This window comes from Eubalaena glacialis, chromosome 12, assembly GCF_028564815.1.
Source record: "Eubalaena glacialis isolate mEubGla1 chromosome 12, mEubGla1.1.hap2.+ XY, whole genome shotgun sequence".
In the NCBI taxonomy this organism is placed as follows: Eukaryota; Metazoa; Chordata; class Mammalia; order Artiodactyla; family Balaenidae; genus Eubalaena; species Eubalaena glacialis.
Genome location: NC_083727.1, coordinates 104,996,584 through 105,016,374, shown reverse-complemented (window position 1 = coordinate 105,016,374; position 19,791 = coordinate 104,996,584). Strand labels below are relative to the sequence as shown.

General features: G+C 43.4%; 2 protein-coding genes across 3 annotated transcripts in view; one reads left to right on the top strand and one right to left on the bottom strand.

Moving 5' to 3' along the window:
- Nucleotides 1-7,314: 7,314 nt before the first annotated feature.
- RWDD2A (RWD domain containing 2A) lies at nucleotides 7,315-10,050 on the bottom strand. Its single transcript, XM_061207544.1, has 2 exons — nucleotides 9,221-10,050; nucleotides 7,315-8,164 (listed from the first exon to the last, which is right to left on the bottom strand). Exons 1-2 carry the CDS (start codon nucleotides 9,419-9,421, stop codon nucleotides 7,487-7,489), a joined length of 879 nt encoding a protein of 292 aa, XP_061063527.1. The 5' UTR covers nucleotides 9,422-10,050; the 3' UTR covers nucleotides 7,315-7,486.
- PGM3 (phosphoglucomutase 3) overlaps nucleotides 10,008-19,791 on the top strand; it is a 25,847-nt gene continuing 16,063 nt past the window's right edge. The window contains exons 1-4 of one of the 2 annotated variants that reach the window (XM_061207543.1): nucleotides 10,008-10,117; nucleotides 12,157-12,362; nucleotides 13,834-14,018; nucleotides 17,004-17,071. In XM_061207543.1, the coding sequence (XP_061063526.1) occupies nucleotides 12,159-12,362; nucleotides 13,834-14,018; nucleotides 17,004-17,071 (457 nt within the window). In that variant the 5' untranslated portion in view covers nucleotides 10,008-10,117; nucleotides 12,157-12,158. Of the gene's footprint in view, nucleotides 10,118-10,623; nucleotides 10,732-12,156; nucleotides 12,363-13,833; nucleotides 14,019-17,003; nucleotides 17,072-19,791 lie in introns of those variants that run through there. The other variant, XM_061207542.1, reaches the window with a different exon arrangement.

The window sequence follows — 19,791 nt, the reverse complement described above, 5'->3', positions numbered from 1 at the left end:
CCAGCATGGAGAGGAGCTGTGGTGGATACAGTTAAGAGGGCAAACCCAGGAGGAGAAGACTCCCACCAAAAGAAGTCTAGACTTTGCTCATTTACATTGGCAACATCTGAGGAAAACATATGGAATTCTGAAAATGTTGTACTGAGGATGGAAAAGTGTAATTTGGGATTGGGCAGACTTGACTGATGGGGGTGCACTTGCCACAGATCCTGCGTTTAATGTGCTGCCTTGAGCAGCTGAAAATGATTCTGCTTGTTGGTTCAGTTAGTTGACTGAAATGTAGACTTGATAATGACACACATTAAATGAAATTGAGAAAACAAACATTCCTTGAGATAATATAAAGGTATTCAAAGATTTACAAAGTTGGGAATATGGGAGTGGATTTGTCATGTGCAATCTGACCATCCTAGTCCTAATGATCTCGTAAGTCTCCCAAGAGGACCTATTGGTGAGCCTCCTTTCACTAAGGCCTTGAGAAATAGATTGGTGAAGGGATTAGTAGCATCAATGAAAAGCATTTTTTAAATTGAGGTGTAATTAACATATAACATTATATTAGTTTCAGGTGTACAAGGTAATAATGTTTGTATATATTGCAAAATGATCACCACAGTAAATCACCATACCTAGTTACAAAAGTTTTTTTTTCTTGTGATAAGCACTTTTAAGATTTACTCTCTTAGCATCTTTCAAATATGCAATACAGTGTTATTAACTATAGTCACTATGCTGTACATTATATTCCCATGACTTATTTTATAACTGAAAATTCATACCTTTTGACCCCCTTCACCCATTTTGTCCACCCCTCCATCCCCCACCTCTGGCAACGACCAATCTATTCTCTGTATCTATGAGCTTGTTTGTGTTTTGTTTTGTTTTAGATTCCATATATAAGTGAGATCATATGGTACTTATCTTTCTCTATCTGACTTATTTCACTTAGCATAATGCCCCTGAGGTCCATCCATGTTGTTGGAAATGGTAAGATTTTATTTTCTTTTATAGCTTGTGTGTGTGTGTGTTTTCTTTATCCACTTATCTGCCAGTGGACACTTAGTTGTTTACATGTCTTGGATATAGTACATATTGCTGCAGTAGGGCTGTATATATCTTTTCAAATTGGTTTTTATTTTCTTCAAATACCCAGAAGTGTGATTGCTGGATCATTTGGTGGTTCTATTTTTAATATTTTAGGAACCTCCATACTGTTTCCATAGTGGTTGCACCAGTTTGCATTCCCACTAGCAGTGCACAAAGTTTCCTGTTCTCCACATCCTCACCAACATTTGTTATTTCTTGTATTTTTGATTATAGACATTCTAACGTGTTATCTCATGGTTTTGGTTTGCATTTCCCTGGTGATTAGTGATGTTGAACGTCTTTTCATGTACATATTAGCCATCTGTATATCTTCTTTGGAAAAATGTGTATTCAAATCCTCTGCCCATTTTAAAATCAATTTTTTTTTGCTAATGATTTGATGAGTTCTTTATATATTTTGGATATTAATTAGCCCCTTATCAGATATGTGATTTGCAAATATTTTCTTCCATTCAGTAGGTTGCCTTTTCATTTGTTGATGGTTTTCTTTGCTGTGCAGGAGATTTTTAGTTTGATGTAGTCCCACTTTTTTATTTTTACTTTTGTTGCCTCTACTTTTGGTGTCAAACCCAAAAAATCATCACCAGAATTGATGTCAAAGAGTGTACCACCTGTTTTCTTCTAGTTTCATGGTTTCAGGTCTTTCATTCAAATCTTTAATCCATTTTAAGTTCATTTTTGTGTATGGTGTAAGACAGTGGTCTAGTTTCTTCTTGTACATGTGACTGTCCGGTTTTCCTAGCACCATTTATTGAGGAAACTGTCCTTTTGCCATTGTATATTCTTGGCTTCTTTGTCATAAATTAAACGATATATATGTGTGGATTTATATCTGGGCTCGCTTGTTCTGTTCCATTGATCTATGTGTCTGGTTTTATTCCAATACCATACTGTTTTGATTACTGTAGCTTTGTAGTATAGTTTGAAATCAGGGAGTGTGATGCCTCCAGCTTTGTTCTTCTCAAGATTGCTTTGGTTATTCAGGGTATTTTGTTGTGCTGTACAAATTTTAGGATTGTTTGTTCTATATCTGTGAAAAATGCCATTGTAATTTTGATAGGGATTGCACTGAATCTGTAGATTGAGTGGTATGGACATTCTAACAATGTTAATTTTTCTAATACATGAGCATATAATGTCTTTCCATTTATTTGTGTCTTCAGTTTCTTTCATCAGTGTCTTATATTGATAGTTTTCAGTGTACAGTTCTTTCACCTCTTTGGTTAAATTTATTCCTAGGTATTTTGTTCTTTTTGATACAATTGCAAATGGGATTCTTTTTCTTGATTTCTCTTTCTGATAGTTCATTATTAATCAGTGTATAGAAATACAACAGAATTTGTATATTGATTTTGTACCCTGCAACTTTACTGAATTTGTTCTAACAGATTTCTTTGTTGAGTCTTTAGGGTTTTCTGTATATAATATCATGTCATCTGCAAATAGAGACAATTTTACTTCTTTCCAATTTGGATCCTTTTTATTTCTTTTTCTTGCCTAATTGTTCTGGCTAGGACTTCCAATACTTTGTTAACAAAAATAACAAGAGTGGGCATCCTTGTTACTGATCTTAGAGGAAAAGCTTTCAAGTTTTCCCCATTGGGTATAATGTTAGCTGTGGGCTTGTCATATATGCCTTGTCATATATATCATCAAGGTATGTTTCCTTGATACCCTCTTTGTTGAGAGTTTTTATTATAAATGGATATTGAATTTTGTCAAATGATTTTTCTGCATCTATTGAAGTGATATGATTTTTATCCGTCGTTTGGTAATATGGGTGTATCACATTGATTGATTTTCTGATGTTGAACCATCCGTGCATCCCTGGAATAAATCCTACTTGATCATGGTGTATGATCCTTTTAATGTATTATTGAATTTGGTTTGCTAATATTTTGTGGAGGACATGGAAAGCATTTTAATGACTCTTCTCTATAAGCTGGGAAATGCTGTAGTTAAAATGGGCTCCTTATTTCAATAGAGACATCAGAATCTTGGGGCTACTAGAGGCTTACAAAGCAGCACTTTGCAGTAATTAACAACTGGAGACAAGGTGGAAACAGTTACCATAATAGGGATCAGGTCCAGTGTAATCAGAATAGTTTGGCCTACAGAAATCTTTGGTGGGGGCCAGTAAATCACAGGGTCCCAGAGCTTGAAATGATGCTGAAAAATTGAACTAGGACCTCACAGGTCTTGATCAAGAAAAATAGATGCCGGTGTATACAACTGATACAGCCACAGCAATGCATATCAGCTGAATGTCAGTTTGGCTTAGGACCAAAATGTGGACAACCCATGTAAGTCCTACTTGATATGTATAACAGTAACAGTGGAAAAGCCTGACCAGAGCCACCAAGACAGAGTATCAAGGCCCTCACCAAACTGCCATGCACAGATATAAATGAAAGACCCCTAAGGTGAAGAGCTCTGTAATATCATAAATATGTTTCCCAAATCTTCCTTTGAGGCTCCACTTACTAGGGTAACAATGCATTACAGAAAGGAAACCACTAGGCATTTGGGAAATCATCTGGCAACAGTCTGAACAAATACAAGTTTCTGAAACCATTGTGATCTACTGGACAAAGTGTATGCTATAGGAATGAATCTATCGTCTAGTTATCTTCCCAGTGAAGAGTCAGAATTGATTTCTTCATTGTCTATGGCAACATCCCCACACTGGATCCATGATACATAGAAGAAGAGTTATTCTGGCAAGAAGTACCAAATGATTTGCCAAGGTAAGTCCCACCATCAAAAGCTTTAGAAGCAGCAAGCGTGTGATTTTTATCACATCCAGACTTAAATGATCTTTGGCATGTGCAAGAGAAAGATAGGGCTCGAAGAGTGACAGCATTAGGTTCATTAATTTAATCAGATGCCGATTCTAACTGTAGCTGTTGTCAGACAAGTTCTCTTTCTTGGAGCAGATCAGTAGGTAGCTATTAATTTGGCCAGTGCTTTTTTGTTTTTTCTTTATTCAAGTAAGGAGAGGGCACCTGTAGTATCAGTTTATCAATAAGCAACATTAAAGATTGTCTTCTCTTAATGTTCCATTAACCCTCTGTGTGCCAGAATATAATTCTTAATACCAGACTTCGATCATCTCACCATTGTACAGGGCATCATGCTGGTCTAACACATTGATGATGATATATGCTCATAAGACCTGGAGCACAGGTGTCATGAGCTTCTCTGGATACCTGGTAAGATACATCGTGCTGAGGGGTAGAAGATAAATCCTGGGAAAGCACAAGATCCTGCCACCTCAGCCAACTTTGTGGTGGTCTAGTCTTTGGTGTATGTTGGAATATCCTGTCCATAGTGAAGAAAAAATTGTGTGCTCTATGCCACCTACAACTAAGGAGGAGCCTCAGTGTTTGGCGGGCCTCTTTGAATTTTATGTGCGATGCTCAAGCCCATTTATGGGTTGATCCAAATGCTTCTAGATTTAACTGGGCTCAGAAAAAAAGTTTCTCCGGCCAATCCAGGTTGCAGTGAAAGTGGGTCTACCATGTGGACCCTTTGAGGGAGATCCAGTGGGCTTAGAGTTTTGAGGCAAATCAGGATTCTGTATAAAACCAGGATTTTTGAGCAAACCGTACCCTCTTCAGAAAATACCTATTCTTTCAACTTACTACTGGGCTGCTTGAGGTAAAAGCAAGTGAAAGAAAATTGTCCTGTTCAAGAGGGTTCTGTGAAGACCTCAGATGGGCTCCCTCCAAGCCTTCTCAAGTTCTCAGAAGGATGGCATGTAAGCAGACATACATAGAAACTCACAGGCAACGTATTTCTGATTTAATATAGGGATGTTTTCGAAGTCCTTATGTTATGGTGCATCAGCTCATCTAGCCCACTCTTCAGTCCATTATGTGAGTATCCTCAGCCCTTAGCCTAACATAATAGACCAACAAGGGATGAAAAGCAGAGAACATATTTGAAGAAATACTGATTTAATTACGTTTAAAAAAAAAGACACACGCATTTATAATGAGCATCCTTTCCAGATAACCATTTAAAAATATAATGTATACATCATCAGGATTCTTGAATTACAAGCAATAGAGACTGATTCTGACTTTGAAGGAAAAAAGGGGGCAGATGTTAGGTAGCTCAAAGGAGGTTTTGGCCAACTGAGCATTCCGTAGGCCAGAAAGGAGGGTGGCATTAGGGATTCAAGCAGCAAGAGCTCAAAACCATCTCTCCGGGAGGCTGCTAGAGGGCAGCTTGATTCCAGTCACTTCTCCTCCCAGAGAAGGGGCATTTCACCAGAGTAAGTGTGCGTGTGTGTGTGTGTCTGTTTGGGGAAGGTAGGGGAGGTGCTGGCTCCTATCAGGCTAGGCAAACAACACCAGAAGTGTATCTACTATACATACAAGCCGAGCTTTGAATTATCATTACGTGTGTATATATTTTTTCTATGAAACCTACATTTCTATTATTAGTGCTTCTGATAGGAAAAAAGCATTGGCACATGCTCCTATTGGACCTGTCAAAGTAGGTTCTGAAAAATTATCATCAGAAAGAGCTCCAGAAGCAGTAAAGCATCCATAAACCAGAATTTATTCCCTTCATTTGAGTTATGTAAATAATTTTTGTTCCGTATTCTTTAAACTTCTCTCTGTGTGGCTACTTTTGCTCATTTAATCATAGAAAACCCTCTCTGAGTGGCTTAGGCACATATTAGGTGGATGGCATCTATTCCTGTCTCAGTTCAAAGGGAAAAACGTTAACGGGGTTACATCTGTTTAGGGCCTGAAAACTTGTGAGTGCTAATTGTACTTCTTATGGCCTTGGGGAGACTATATGGGAAATTGAACTCCTAACTATGTTGTTTTCAGTCCTGTTAAAGATTGAGAAATGAGTCTTTGGCAATGTCAGTCCTATTTCCTCCCTTTGTATATAGGGAAAGTGAGGCCCCAGCTTGAGTCCCAGCCACATGCAAAGCCAGGATTAACACATGCATCGGCAAGGTGGATAAGCAGGCAAGGCGGGCCCACGACGAGAGCCTTGGTTTGAGGGTCTGAGTTGCGCCGTGAAAGGAGACTCATTCTGACGAGCTAAGAGGAGCGCAGGGAAGGACAGCGTGGACCCCGTTCCCAGGCCTCAGGTTAGGAGTCAGCTTAGTGCAGGGTCTGCGGTTTGTCACGTCCTGGCCCTGCCCGGACATGTGTCTGCATCCTAGACACGGACTAAAACCAGACACCGGAATGGACCGTTTCATCGAAGATTCTGTAAGTGCCACCAGCACACGCAGGAATTTTGGCATCTAACGTCATCACGAGATGGGGAGTGAAGCACCCCCTCCATGTCACTACATTTCAGCACCCAGCTTTGGTGTTCTGAGGGGACCAGGACATCAGTGGGGTGCTCCCTGGGAGAGGGCAGTAGTACCTAAAGAGAGAGTGGGAAACCAGAGGAAGCTGCAGAGAGGCAGCTCACGACCTCATGTCCTCCCTTACTGCAGGTGAGACTCCCAGAAATTCCTGGAGAGGGGTAGATGCTTTGTAATAAAAAGGTTTGGCAAGAGCTGCTTAAATAGAAGCTATTACCGTTAAAATAAACTCTCATTTTGAAGAAGGCAGGTGAAGCTTGTGGAGCTTGAAAGTTTCAGAAGAGATGGCAGTGACATCACCTTTTGTCCTCTAGGAAGGTTGATGGTACAGGGCCATCCACACTGGTCCTCTCCCAAACTCCTTGCCCCACAGAGCGATGCAAACTGGCACAGGGACGAAGACCCACGCGCACTACTGGTGGGGCAGCGTGGACCAGAAACCACATCTTGTTCTGTGGAGAAGACCCCAGCCAAGAACATTGGTGCGTGATCCTTAGTATCGTCAATCAACTGACGTAACAACACGGCGTGGTGTCACCGCCATTACAGTTAGGATTTGGCTTTATGAAAAGAAAAGACCCCAAACAGGGAGTTTTAAGTTCAAGTGAGAAACGTGGTAAACACGTGCTCTCTCTTTGTTCTGATTTTAAACTTGACTTAGAAAAATGTGGGGTGTCACCTGCATGCTAGTAACATGAAAAGGAGAAATGTTATTCATATTTGTGAGTTCGGAGCTGCAATTTGACGACTGCCATTAAACTGGGCTTTGGATTCCTTTTTAATCAAATTAGCTTCACTGGTTTAACTGACAGGTTTTTATTAATTTACCATTAAATAGCTTTCAATTAACACAAGAACATAGAGGTAACATCACAATTGCACTGTTATAAAGTTAAAAGCCTTCTGTGTTTCATTTCCAGGGAAAAATGCTGGAGCTAGGTTCCCCACAGATGATGCTTAACTGGTCCTTTTATTTTGGTCTTATTAACAGAAATACTAACTTAGCGAGATTACAAGCATAGGTCTCTTAATAGCTTCCTAGGAGTCAGAACTTTTGCTTTCGATACCAAATAATATCTGGAAAACATGCTCACTTTTGTGTTTTTTGAGAAATTCTAAGAACTGGCCCAGATTCATGTGATAGTCATTCCTTAAGCCATAGTCACCATGGGCCTCAAGAAGTAATTCTTCAAAAGAATGGAAAAGGCGCAGGTCCTCCCCATTTCCTTCTGTTTCGATACTCTCGGCATGCTTACAGGAAATGTGTTTCCAGTTGGGATACCTAATTGTGTGCCAGAATTCCTCACAGTGCTCTTTGAAGCCTTCCACACAGATTATCCCCGGCTTTCCCGTCATGCAAAATCCTGTCACATCTAACCTTTTCCCGACATCCAGAATCTTTTTCCGTAGGTCCTGCTGATATATATGGTGGCTGTAGATCCACATTCGCAGGAATGTGTTCTTGACCGGCTTTGCTTGTGTAGACGGTTCGTACACGAGCTTCCTGTTCAGGAAGTAGGAGGCACTGTTGTCCTGCAACCACTGGATGGCCGCACACACACAGAGCTCACCTGGGTCAAAAGTCCCTATGTAAGAAGTGAGACCTTTGTTGAGAAGGAGCTGCTGTTGTCTGTCAAGTTCGGATGACCGTCCGAACAGCTGCAGTGCTGCATAGGGGTAGCTGTGAGGCATGGTTACTTGCAAGTCAATTTTCACCTTGAAATGAAAATCAAATAGATTTAAGTACCGTAAAATCACGTAAGCTAGTTTATCCATGGCCACTGCACGATGCTGATCAATGTCATAGTTACTGCTACTATTACGTGTCAGCTATGTGCCAGACACTGCACAATTTTCCAAACACAATTTTACATACATAAATTCCTTCCATGTATGCATTCACTCATTCCCATATTCATCCAACCCCTACCATGTGTCAGGTACCCTATGCTGAAATAAAGAAGTGAAGAAGCTAGACACTAGTTCTGCCCTTCATGGAAAGAAGCCGAGAGCCTAGTGAAGGAGACAGACATTAAACAAGTAATTATACACAGCAAGTATTTCACTGCAAAGGTGAGAAGCATTGCCATAGAAAAGTACAGGGATCCACTGAAAGGTGGAACCAGAGGGGCTGCATCCAGTCTGGGGAGCCAGGGAATCCCTCTGAGGGAATGACGACCAGAGGCTGACTGGGAAGTAGCTAGCACAGCGGCTCTCAAATGCCTGGTCCACTTTGTTACTCGGGCTATGCTAACGTTGCTGGAGATAATGGATCAGAAGGTGAAGGTGAATTCATTTTGAGAATTTAGATTTTCTGTCTGTATTTGCTGGCAGTGTCACGGTGCCATCAAAGAAACGGTCATTCACTCCTTAAAAGCCAGTTGTGCTAAAGACAATATTTAGATTTGTGAAATCATAACATATGTACAAGATAGTCCATACTACAATAGCAAGATTGGTAAAAATGGATGAGTGAATAGAATCATAATGGCAGTAGAAGACTGCAAGATGTGTTTAATAAAAACACTAGGCATATTTATGAAAAAAACCCACAAAACACTAGGCATATTGGTATAAAAGGTGTGCATATGTATGTAAAATTCAAGGTCTTTATTGAAAACAACTTACAGGGCATCACATATTTTGCTAGAATATTCCATATATGCATCTGGAATATTCTCTATTTGCTTCCTGGACAGGAAGCTCAGGTTCCAAGTGTTTCCAATATAAACTGGGCACCTGGCAACAATTAAAACCACTCAGGGCACCTACCTTGGGCTCCTCGATCTGGAGTGTAATCACAAATTCGATTTTTGGTGGCAGTACCTCCCTTGTGCCTTCCAAATATCTCTTTATATTCGTCAGGGCATTGACATCTTCAAGTTTTACTTCTCCTTGGTTAGGAAACATAGAAAACAGCATTTCCATCTCCAGCAGCTGAAGTTGAAGGCATTCCTTCATTGAAGCGGACATGCTGACTTGAAATCAACCTGTCAGGAAAACCGGAAGGGCCCAGGGACACTGGATTTGTCAGCGTCGGCGGTGTCCAGAGGAATTTCCCGCAGCTCCCTTTCCGTGGAAGCAGCTTTGCAGGAGCGCTATTACGCGTCGAGAGCTAGGGGCACAAACCGGGACACTTACACTGTTCTGCTTTACCTCCTGGCCCCCAAATCTAGTATACACGACATCCTCCAAGATACGTCGTTAAAATTCAGATTCCCAGTCCCTTTATCCCCAGCCCCCGCTTCCGATCTGGATCAGGGAATCCGGACTCTCAACAAGTGTTCCGAATTATTCCGTTGCAGGTGGTTGGGCAACCACCACCTGCAGACGCTCTGCAAGCCTGTATTCTGGGAAAGGCGAGGGGCCCAGCCTCCGAATCCCACCCAGGTGTCGGGCTTGGGCGGAGCTGGCAGCTGCGGCGAGGGAAGCCCGCAGTGCCGGCGGGGCGGAGCTCCGCCTCCCCCGGCTCCCGGGTCTCCGGGGCCCAGCCGCGCTCCACGCCAGTTGCCGCCCCTCAGCCCCAGCGCCACGAACCCCTCCCGGGTGTGCCTTTCCGCCTTTCTCGGGAGCCACCCTGGCCCCGGGCGGCATCCTGTGAGTCCGGGCGATTTGGATCCACCTGGCCTCTGCCCCGAGGGGCCCAGGCTTAGTGAGGGGGTCTTACAGGTAAATAAATAAAATGACGTTTCGTGCGAGCTGGGGCGGGGGGGATGGGGAAGGGGGCGGGGCACGAGAAGGCTCCACAGAATCAGACGTTTGGGAGATGAACCTCGAGAATCGACAGGGGGATGCGGGAAGCCGGCTGGCGCTCACTGGGGCCGGGACCACCTGGTTAGAGGCCTCATATCGGGGCTGGTACCCCCCATCCAGGACCACTTGGAAGCCCGGCTTCCCAGGAACGCGGGACCTGCCACCCTCTGAGACCCGAATCTGGAGTCAGGGGCTGCGTATCTGCCGGTCGCAGTGCTCTGAGGGCCCGCGACCCTCGGCCCCAACCCCCGGGCCACCGCGGGGGCCTCACCCTTCCCGGTCATTCAAAGGAAACAGCCCCAAGCCCTCTCGCAACGCGGATCCGCAGTTCCGCAGGCGCGAGCCGCGCGTGACCGGCAAGGAGGCGGGGCCTGGCCCGCGGACTCTTCCCCCGCTGTGATTGGCTGAGGGGCGGGACGACGGGCCGGAAGCCACGCAGAGCCACGTTGCAGATGCTGACCTCCGTAGCGTGGTTCCTGCCGAGTCTGGTTCCCCCCGCCGCAGCGAGGGAGGTGGTCCGCGCTGTGGAGGTGAGAGGGGGGTGGGGGGGTGGGTCTCCCGGCAGAGGTGAGCAGAGCCCCGAAGCTTGACGGCGAGAAGGGGACCTTCGGGTCCGCAGGGGTTCGGCCGACCGCCAGGTTAGCGGGCCGGCTGGCGGACTGACTCGCGGGCCGCGCGGGACACACCTACTCGCCACTGCGGCTCGGGAGCGGGCTGGAGGCGCGGGCCCGAGGGTCTGGAGCTGGGGAAGGGGTCTCGTCCATCACCTAGGTGGGGACCTCAGGGCTGGGTGCCAGGAAACGTGGGGCGATTCGGGGGCTGGGAGGAGAGGGGAACTAACGAGGTGCTGAAGACTGAATGGAGGGAAGTTCTTAGCTTTTTTAGAGTGGACAGTTTGGACTTGAAAATACTTTCAATAAAAGCTCCTCACATACTCGTTGAAAGTAGTTTTAGGACCTAAAACGCATGAAAGGGTGGAAACATTTTACCTTGACTCTTTCTTTTTTTAAAGACTTTTTGGACGTAACAGCTGGTTTACGCCCTTAGAAATAATCACGATACATTGACGACTGGTCACTTTTTAATGAAACGTCTTCATGCTTGTGAACTAGATTTGATCGCTCTAGACCAAACTAAATTAGCGTCCTGAATGCCAGCTTTTTCCAGCTGGACAAAAGCAAACATTTAACTTTTGTTCATTGACGCAGTGAAGGACAATAAAGAAAACAAGAGTTGGAAGCCCCAAGTTCCACTTAAAGTTGGAGTATCCCAGAGAAGGAAGTACTAGCGGGCTAAGGGCTGATGTTTGATTTTTTTAAATGAAAGGTAAAAGAAAGATGTTGCTAGTTTCCGAGCTTAATTTAGAAGGGTGTCCTGATCCTCCCTTATGAAAATACAAAAATCCACTGCAAGGTGTATCGGGAGGTCTGGGCGGTCTTGGAGAGGAGGCTTTGCTTTTCCTTTGGGAATAGGTCTCTGTAGCCTGGGAGGAATAGCGGAAGAACTACACAGATTTCCCAGATATTTTGTATATGCAGCCCCAGTCCACTGGCGAATGTGACCTTCGGCCTCAGTCTGTCAGCAGCTTCCCATGTAAAATTTAGGTTGTTTAACTGATACCCAGAATTAAGTTTTCCCATTTGTAAAATGATATGATCCCTTGTAGGATTCTCTGAATCTAGGTGTAGAATCTTCATTTTAGTTGGGAATGAACCATTTTAAGTTTGCCTTGGGTCCAGGAATTGTTGGGGACAGTCTCATTTCTGTCCTGAAGTGAACAATACAGGTAATGCTAACCTCCGGGACTTATTCTACCATTTTTTTCCTCTCTCAAACATAGGATTTTTGGGGGAGGTTCAGAATGAGGCAGATCTATTAGTTGGGGATGGCAGTTTTTGAACCAGATGGTCCTTGAAAGATTTCTTATGCCTGAAAAACACTCCTTAATTTTGTAGGCATGGATTTAGATGCTGTTACAAAGCAGTCAGCATTACATGCCAAGCCTGATGGACTCACCCTTCAATATGGGACTGCTGGATTTCGAACGAAAGCAGAACATCTTGATCATGTCATGTTTCGAATGGGATTATTAGCTGTCCTGAGGTCAAAACAGACCAAATCTACTATAGGAGTCATGGTAACAGCATCACACAATCCTGAGGTAATGCATTTAGTGCTCCGATACAGCAAACGTTTATTTGCAAGACCAAACCTTAGTTTCTGAGCACTTTGACCCAAAGTACAACTTCTAATTCTAGGAATGTGCCTTCTCATTGCTATATGCCTTTACTTTTGAAACAACTCTTTTCTTAACAAGTGTTCATTTAGCTCATGACTCTTTAAAGGGTGTGGAGAGAGTGAAATGAGATGGTCATTTTTTGGAGCATGTCCATATTGAGAAGTAACAGGATGTCCTTCCAAGTTAGTTGTATTGAGACAGCATCAGTAATAAAAAGTGTTGCCTCTGTTAATTTAGCAGAGATTAAAGAGATGGGAGGCTAGCTGGGGGAGGGGAGAGGGCAAATATTTGAGAAGACTTAGCACAGTTTGAAAATTTTCACACAGCTTTTCTATAGCTAGGGAATAGTTTCCCGTTCTGAGTGAACAGCCAAACACGTGGCTCCAGGGATCCAAAGGTGAGCACTGGGCAGAATACTGATGAGGCCTGATGGGTCTAGTGTTTATGACAATTAAGTTTCTAAAGTATTCCTTTTGACACGACTTAACCATCATATTCTGTATTGACCTATAACTAACACGCAGCTTGAATAATACGCTTCTGTTCGGTTGCTAGGACACGAGACTTTTGCCTTGTAGCTAAATCAGCAGCAGGTTAAGGCTCTGAGGGTTAGTGAAGGATTGTAACCTCCTCCCTTCCCACCCCAAAACAAGAGGATGTTGCTTATTCAACTTCTAAATGTGGATCACTATGAAGGTATAAGTGTCTACATGGCTAAATCACCTTAATTGCTTAATGACTTGTAGGCAGAACCCCACATTTATTAATTTCAGAAGCACTGCTTAAAACAACTCTGAGCTATTTCCTTCCTTTGACATTCACTCTGAACTACACTTTATTTCTTTCCAGAAATTTGAGCAGACCAGAATTGGGCGTCAGTTTTCAGCTTCTGTACCACCCACTGGTTGACACGCTGGCCAGTATGTTCTTTGAGTCCAGCCATAGCGAGAAGGATCTCCAGGGGTCCTGGGTCTGCTGCAGTTGTGCCTCATCAGTTAATTGATGGTGAATGCTCAGATGACAGCCTTTTAAAACAGCTGGTGTGGCACCGTGGCTGTTGGATTTAAGAGTCAGATGGACTTGATGTTTTAATATCAGAACTGACACTAGCTGTATGAACATAAGCAGATTACTTGCTCTGAATCTCAGTTTTCTCAAAGTAAGACTGGAGTAACCATAGGATTATTAGTTAGATAGATAACGTGTGTTGTGAGGATTTACTGAGGTGATGTATGTACAGCACCTAGGGCAGCGCCTGGCCTTCAGTAGTGGTCACCAGTGAAACTGCCCGGCCAACACTGTCTTTTGTTGGGGGGAAAGCAGCTTGGGTTTACTTCCTCACCTCACCCTCACGACTCTGCACCGATGGCTTATTATTTGTTTTTCTTTCAAGGAAGACAATGGTGTAAAGTTGGTTGATCCTTTGGGTGAGATGTTGGCACCATCCTGGGAGGAGCACGCTACCTGTTTGGCAAACGCTGAGGAACCAGATTTGCCGAGAGTGTTGGTGGACGTCAGCGAGAAAGCGGCTGTGAACCTGCACCAAGATGCCTTCGTGGTGATCGGTAGAGATACCAGGTGCCCATCGGAGCTACTGGTGAAAGCTGCCTGGGAACACCACGTAGATGGTTGCATCTGTTTTAGCACCCAGGACAAATCAAAAGAGTGGAGTAAAGTGGAACTGCCCTGAGAGGCTTCTCCTCGTCCTGGTCTTTTCAGTAGGATATAGGAGCTCAGTGACCACTGCGGCTTGGGCTTTGGAGTCTGAGCCCCCCCACCTCTCACACTTACTGTACGGGTTGAGTAGGTCACTTAACCTTTTGGAGCTTACCTTTGCTCACCTATACAACGTTGATGATGAGCCTACATCATGCAATCCTTCCTGAGGATTACATGAAGTAATACATGCAACACACCTGTTTCCTGGCACAAGAGAAGCACTTAGCAAATGTCTCCCATCCCTTTACTTCTGTGGGTTTACGTTTTTCCCTCGTAGAGTAAGAACATGTGGTTGTAAGTCATTATTTTTAGAGATTTACTTTATAACCTGTGTTATTGTTGGTTCATAGATCATTTTTCCCTTGCTGGAGTTCATTGGAAAGCATTAACCATCTATATTATTTCTACGCATTTGTCATGTTTGGCAGCTCTTACCTTCCTTTACAAAAAGGTGTTATTGTAAAATGTTAGATTAAAAGTGTACTTTGAAACAGAAGCATTCTCTTTTGCATAAGATCTGGTTTTAGCCAGAGATTCTTTCTAAAGGAAATTTCTATTCCGTCTCCGAATGGCTTAGACTGGTGTTTTACCCTTAGTGTGTTACCAGAGGGACTTCCAAATACCATTGTTTGTGGATTTATAGGTAGCAGAATAGCCAAGTGACTTATGTTCTGAAGCAAATTATCTCACAGTAGTCTTGCACATGTATTGGGTTGGCCAAAAGGTTCATTCGTTTTTTTCCGTAAGATGGCTCTAGTAGATCTTAGTTGTCTTTAACTTCACTCGAAACAATTTTGTTAGATTGTATGTGACAGTTGTCATATCAGCGTGCATTTAAAAAAAGACTTATCAAAATTGGTGAATGTGTAGCCATTTTAATATTGAAGATGGAAGAAAAAAAGCAACATTTTCGGCATATTATGCTTTATTATTTCAAGAAAGGTAAAAATGCAACTGAAACGCAAAAAAATATTTGTGCAGTATGTGGAGAAGGTGCTGTGACTGATCGAACGTGTCAAAAGTGGCTTGCGAAGTTTCGTGCTGGAGATTTCTCGCCGGATGACGCTCCACGGTTGGGTAGACCAGTTGAAGCTGATAGTTATCAAATTGAGACATTAATTGAGAACAATCACTGTTATACCATGCGGGAGATCGCCGACATACTCAAAACATCCAGATCAAGTGTTGAAAATCATTTGCACCAGTTTGCTTATGTAAATTGCTTTGAGGTTTGGGTTCCACGTAAGCTAAGTGAAAAAAACCTTCTTGACCATATTTCCACATGTGATTCTCTACTTACACGTAATGAAAACGTTCTGTTTTTAAAAGAAATTGTGATGGGCAATGAAAAGTGGATACTGTACAACAATGTGGAATGGAAGAGATTGTGGGGCAAGCGAAATGAACCACCACCAACCACACCAAAGGCCCATCTTCATCCAAAGAAGGTGACATTTTGTATAGGGTGGGATTGGAAGGGAGTCCTCTATTATGAGCTCCTTCCAGAAAACCAAATGATCAATTCCAACAAGTACTGCTGCCAGTTAGACCAACTGAAGGCGGCACTCGATGAAAAGCGTCCGGAATTAGTCAAGAGAAGATGCATAATCTTCCATCAGGATACTGCAAGGCTGCATGTTTCTCTTGATGACCAGGCAAAACCTGTTACAGCTTGGCTGGGAAGTTCTAATTCATCCACCATATTCACCAGACATTGCACCTTCGGATTTCCATTTATTTCAGTCTTTTTTTTTTTTTTTTAAATTAATTAATTAATTAATTTATTTTTGGCTGTGTTGGGTCTTAGTTTCTGTGGGAGGGCTTTCTCTAGTTGCGGCAAGCGGGGGCCACTCTTCATCGCGGTGCGCGGGCCTCTCACTGTCGTGGCCTCTCTTGTTGCGGAGCACAGGCTCCAGACGCACAGGCTCAGTAGTTGTGGCTCACGGGCCTAGTTGCTCCGCGGCATGTGGGATCTTCCCAGACCAGGGCTCGAACCCGCATCCCCTGCATTGGCAGGCAGATTCTCAACCACTGCGCCACCAGGGAAGCCCTATTTCAGTCTTTACAAGATTCTCTTAATGGAAAAAATTTCAGTTCCTTGGAAGACTGTAAAAGGTACCTGGAACAGTTCTTTGCTCAAAAAGATAAAAAGTTTTGGAAAAGTGGAATTATGAAGTTGCCTGAAAAATGGCAGAAGGTAGTGGAGCAAAAGGGTGATTACGTTGTTCAATAAAGTTCTTGGTGAAAATGAAAAATGTGTCTCTTATTTTTACTTAAATACCGAAGGCACTTTTTGGCCAACCCAGTATTTGCCTCTTACCTATTACCTAGTTTAAATGATACAGAACATCTTTTTCTACAAGGCAGTCATATATCTTACATATCTTATTTTCAGATAGATAGAAAAATAATTTATTCTGACATTTTAAAATGAAAACTAGATTCTATACGCTTGGTGGTTTAATACCCAGCCCTGGGTTATGCACGCTCGGTGGTTTCAGTATTTATTGTTACTGTTCTCAGGCAGTGTATGTGTTGTTACAGTCAAACTTGAAAAGGTATTTGGGTAGGTTAATTAGTGTATCCTTTATATCTATTTCCTAAATGCATTTAAAAGCCAAACTCTTTCCAAGAAATATATTGTGAAAGGCTAATGGAAAATGCTTACACTTTACCCGTATTATCTTTTCAGAGTTTTCAGGCTTGGCAGGTTTCATTTAGTTCGAATACAATGGACTTGTTATTCTGAAACTGGTAGCACAGAATTTCTGCATTTGCTTTCAGAACTAGCAGCTCAGTTGGTCTCGGGATGGGATGTAATATTTTCTTCCTTTTCTTTCCTAGGCCCAGCAGTGAGAAACTTTCACAGTCTGTAATAGATGGTGTGACTGTTTTAGGAGGTCAGTTCCATGGTATGTATTTATCCTGACTTGTAAATTAATCTTTAAAAAAATTTTTAAAAAATATCACAAAATAAATATATATTTAATTTAGAAAAGTTTGAAACTACAGATAAACAAAGTTAAAAAAAAAATGGACTCCTAGATATAAACTACTAGCTTTTTAAAAAATTATTATTTGTTTATTTATTTATTTTTGGCTGCGTTGGGGTCTTCGTTTCTGTGTGAGGGCTTTCTTCAGTTGCGGCAAGTGGGGGCCACTCTTCATCGTGGTGCGCGGGCCTCTCACTATCGCGGCCTCTCTGGTTGCGGAGCACAGGCTCCAGACGCGCAGGCTCAGTAGTTGTGGCTCACTGGCCTATTCGCTCCGCGGCATGTGGGATCTTCCCAGACTAGGGCTCGAACCCATGTCCCCTGCATCAGCAGGCAGATTCTCAACAACTGCGCCACCAGGGAAGCCCTAAACTACTAGCTTTTTAAGTTAAAAAAATTTAAAGAAATTTTCTGGGCTTGCGTATTATATTTTACCTGTAGGAGATAATATGTAGGCAAGGCTGATCTTAGACAACTTCCTTTATAAGGCTGAATTTCCTGATATAAAAACCCCTGAGAGGACTTCCCCGGTGGTGCAGTGGTTAAGAATCTGCCTACCGATGCAGGGGACATGGGTTCGAGCCCTGGTCCAGGAGGATCCCACGTGCTGCGGAGCAACTAAGCCCGTGCGCCACAACTACTGAGCCTGAGCTCTAGAGCCCATGAGCCACAACTACTGAGCCTGTGTGCCACAACTACTGAAGCCCACGTGCCTAGAGCCCATGCTCCGCAATGAGAGAAGCCACCGCAATGAGAAACCTGCATACCGCAACGAAGAGTAGCCCCTGCTCGCCACGAGAGAAAGCCCCCGCGCAGCAACAAAGACCCAACACAACCAAAAATAAATAAGTAAATAAATTTTTAAAAATGTTTACCAAAAAAAAAAATAAGCCCTGAGGTAACTTGAAGATGTTCATTCTGGGGAGTTTTTGTCAATATCGGGTATTCCCGAATAGCTGATCACGTGTGGAGTCAGCTGTTAACAGGTCAAATAATGATGGAAAATATCTTTGACCTACTTGTAATCATGATTTGAAGTTCTGACGGGTGTTTTTTCCTGCTGTATCAACTGAAGAAGAATTAAGTGCAACAAAACAGGCTGGAAAACTCCTCTCACGTTGGTTGTGCATCATGTGAATGCAGTGACTCCACTGTGCTTGGAGGTGAATTTTCCTGGTGTCAGATCTCTCTCATTTAAAATACCTTCTCTTGATCCCCTCAACCTCCTGTGTGTTCCCTCATTCCCAGTTAACCTGGCCTCTTCCAGGACTCACCTGGTTTGCTTCTCTGTTTGCTCTTCTGGTCATTACTAAGCCTACTGCCGGTGAGTCTCGTCCTTGCCTCTGCAGGGAAGTGTCTCCCCCGACACTAATCTGCTATAAAGCGGGAATTCACCTGGGGCCCGGGCTTCCCGGGGAGTGTTTGGTCAAGCTGCAGGGATCCTGTGGGCCTCTGGATACAGCGTGCTGTGTTACCTGCACATGCGCTTTTCTAGGGAGAGGGGTCCTAGCTTTTGTCAGATACTCAAAGGGATCTGTGATCTAAGAGTAACTCTCAGAATTTGTATTTTAAAGTTTTTATTTCCGTTGATGTCTGTGAAGAGACATCAACTGAAATAACATCAACAGTCCACACTGTGACCTCTCCCTTTCTTTAACTTCTACTGCCTTGGCCACTGTTGTGTACTGGTCTTGTCCACGGGCTCCTCTTGTGTCTCTCCTAATGTGGCATTCCTCACTTCTCGCTTTCATTCTGCCTCATTTCTGAATGAGTGTCTTCACTGCCATAGCTCCAGCTGCATATGTTCTTTTATTCATTCGCTCATCAGTTCATCAGCCATTTTTGACTACCTGCTACATACAACCCTCCAGGAGTCTGTTTCACAGACTGCGTATCACAACCTACAGTAAGAAACCGATTTTGTGTCATCACATGTGTCTAGTGTGCTTGTGTGTATGACTGAAATGAAAGTTTCAGTGAACCGTACTTACCCATACTCAATGACATGTGTTCATCTGTTTCGTTAAAAAAATGCAGAAATGATGGCTGGGTCTACTAAGTAGGTTCCATGACCTGTTGACAGGCTTGGCCTGAGGTTTGAAAGCGTTGGTCTGAGCGATGTCTCACCCTGCCCCAAACTCTGTTCTTTCTGTCATCCCCAGAATGGTTGACCTTTCCAGTACTGTCATTCTATCTCTAGAACCATCACTTTCCTAGGGTTTTAATCTAGAAAAATTTGAGAGTGATTTTTTTTTCTTTTCTTTAAACCTTTTGCTCATTTCTCTCTACAACTTAGTATATTTCAGGAAATGAAAGATGGTTAATGTGGCTGCAGCACAGAGAGACTGGGGGAAGCTAGTAGAAGATAGGGTTAGGGAGGTAAGCAGGGGCCGAGTCATTCCAAGCCTTACAGATCGTGGTGAGAATTGGGGCTTTACTCCAAATGCAGTGGGACTCTGTTGAAGGGCTTTATGCCAGAGAATAGGATCACATTTTCACTTTAAGTCCCTTTGGCTGTTGTGGGGGGAGGGGGGGAGTGAGGGGGGAGAGAGGGAGAGGGGGAGAGAGGGAGGGAGGGGGGAGAGAGAAGGGGGAGAGGGAGGGGGAAGAGAGGGAGAGAAGGAGGGGGAGAGAGAGGA

Excerpts from the sequence above, each read along its gene's own strand:
- RWDD2A (XM_061207544.1), bottom strand. The coding sequence starts at position 9,421 with ATGTCCGCTTCAATGAAGGAATGCCTTCAACTTCAGCTGCTGGAGATG. Across the intron at positions 8,165-9,220 it reads TCCAGATCGAGGAGCCCAAG|GTGAAAATTGACTTGCAAGT; the intron begins GTAGGTGCCCTG and ends TTTCATTTCAAG.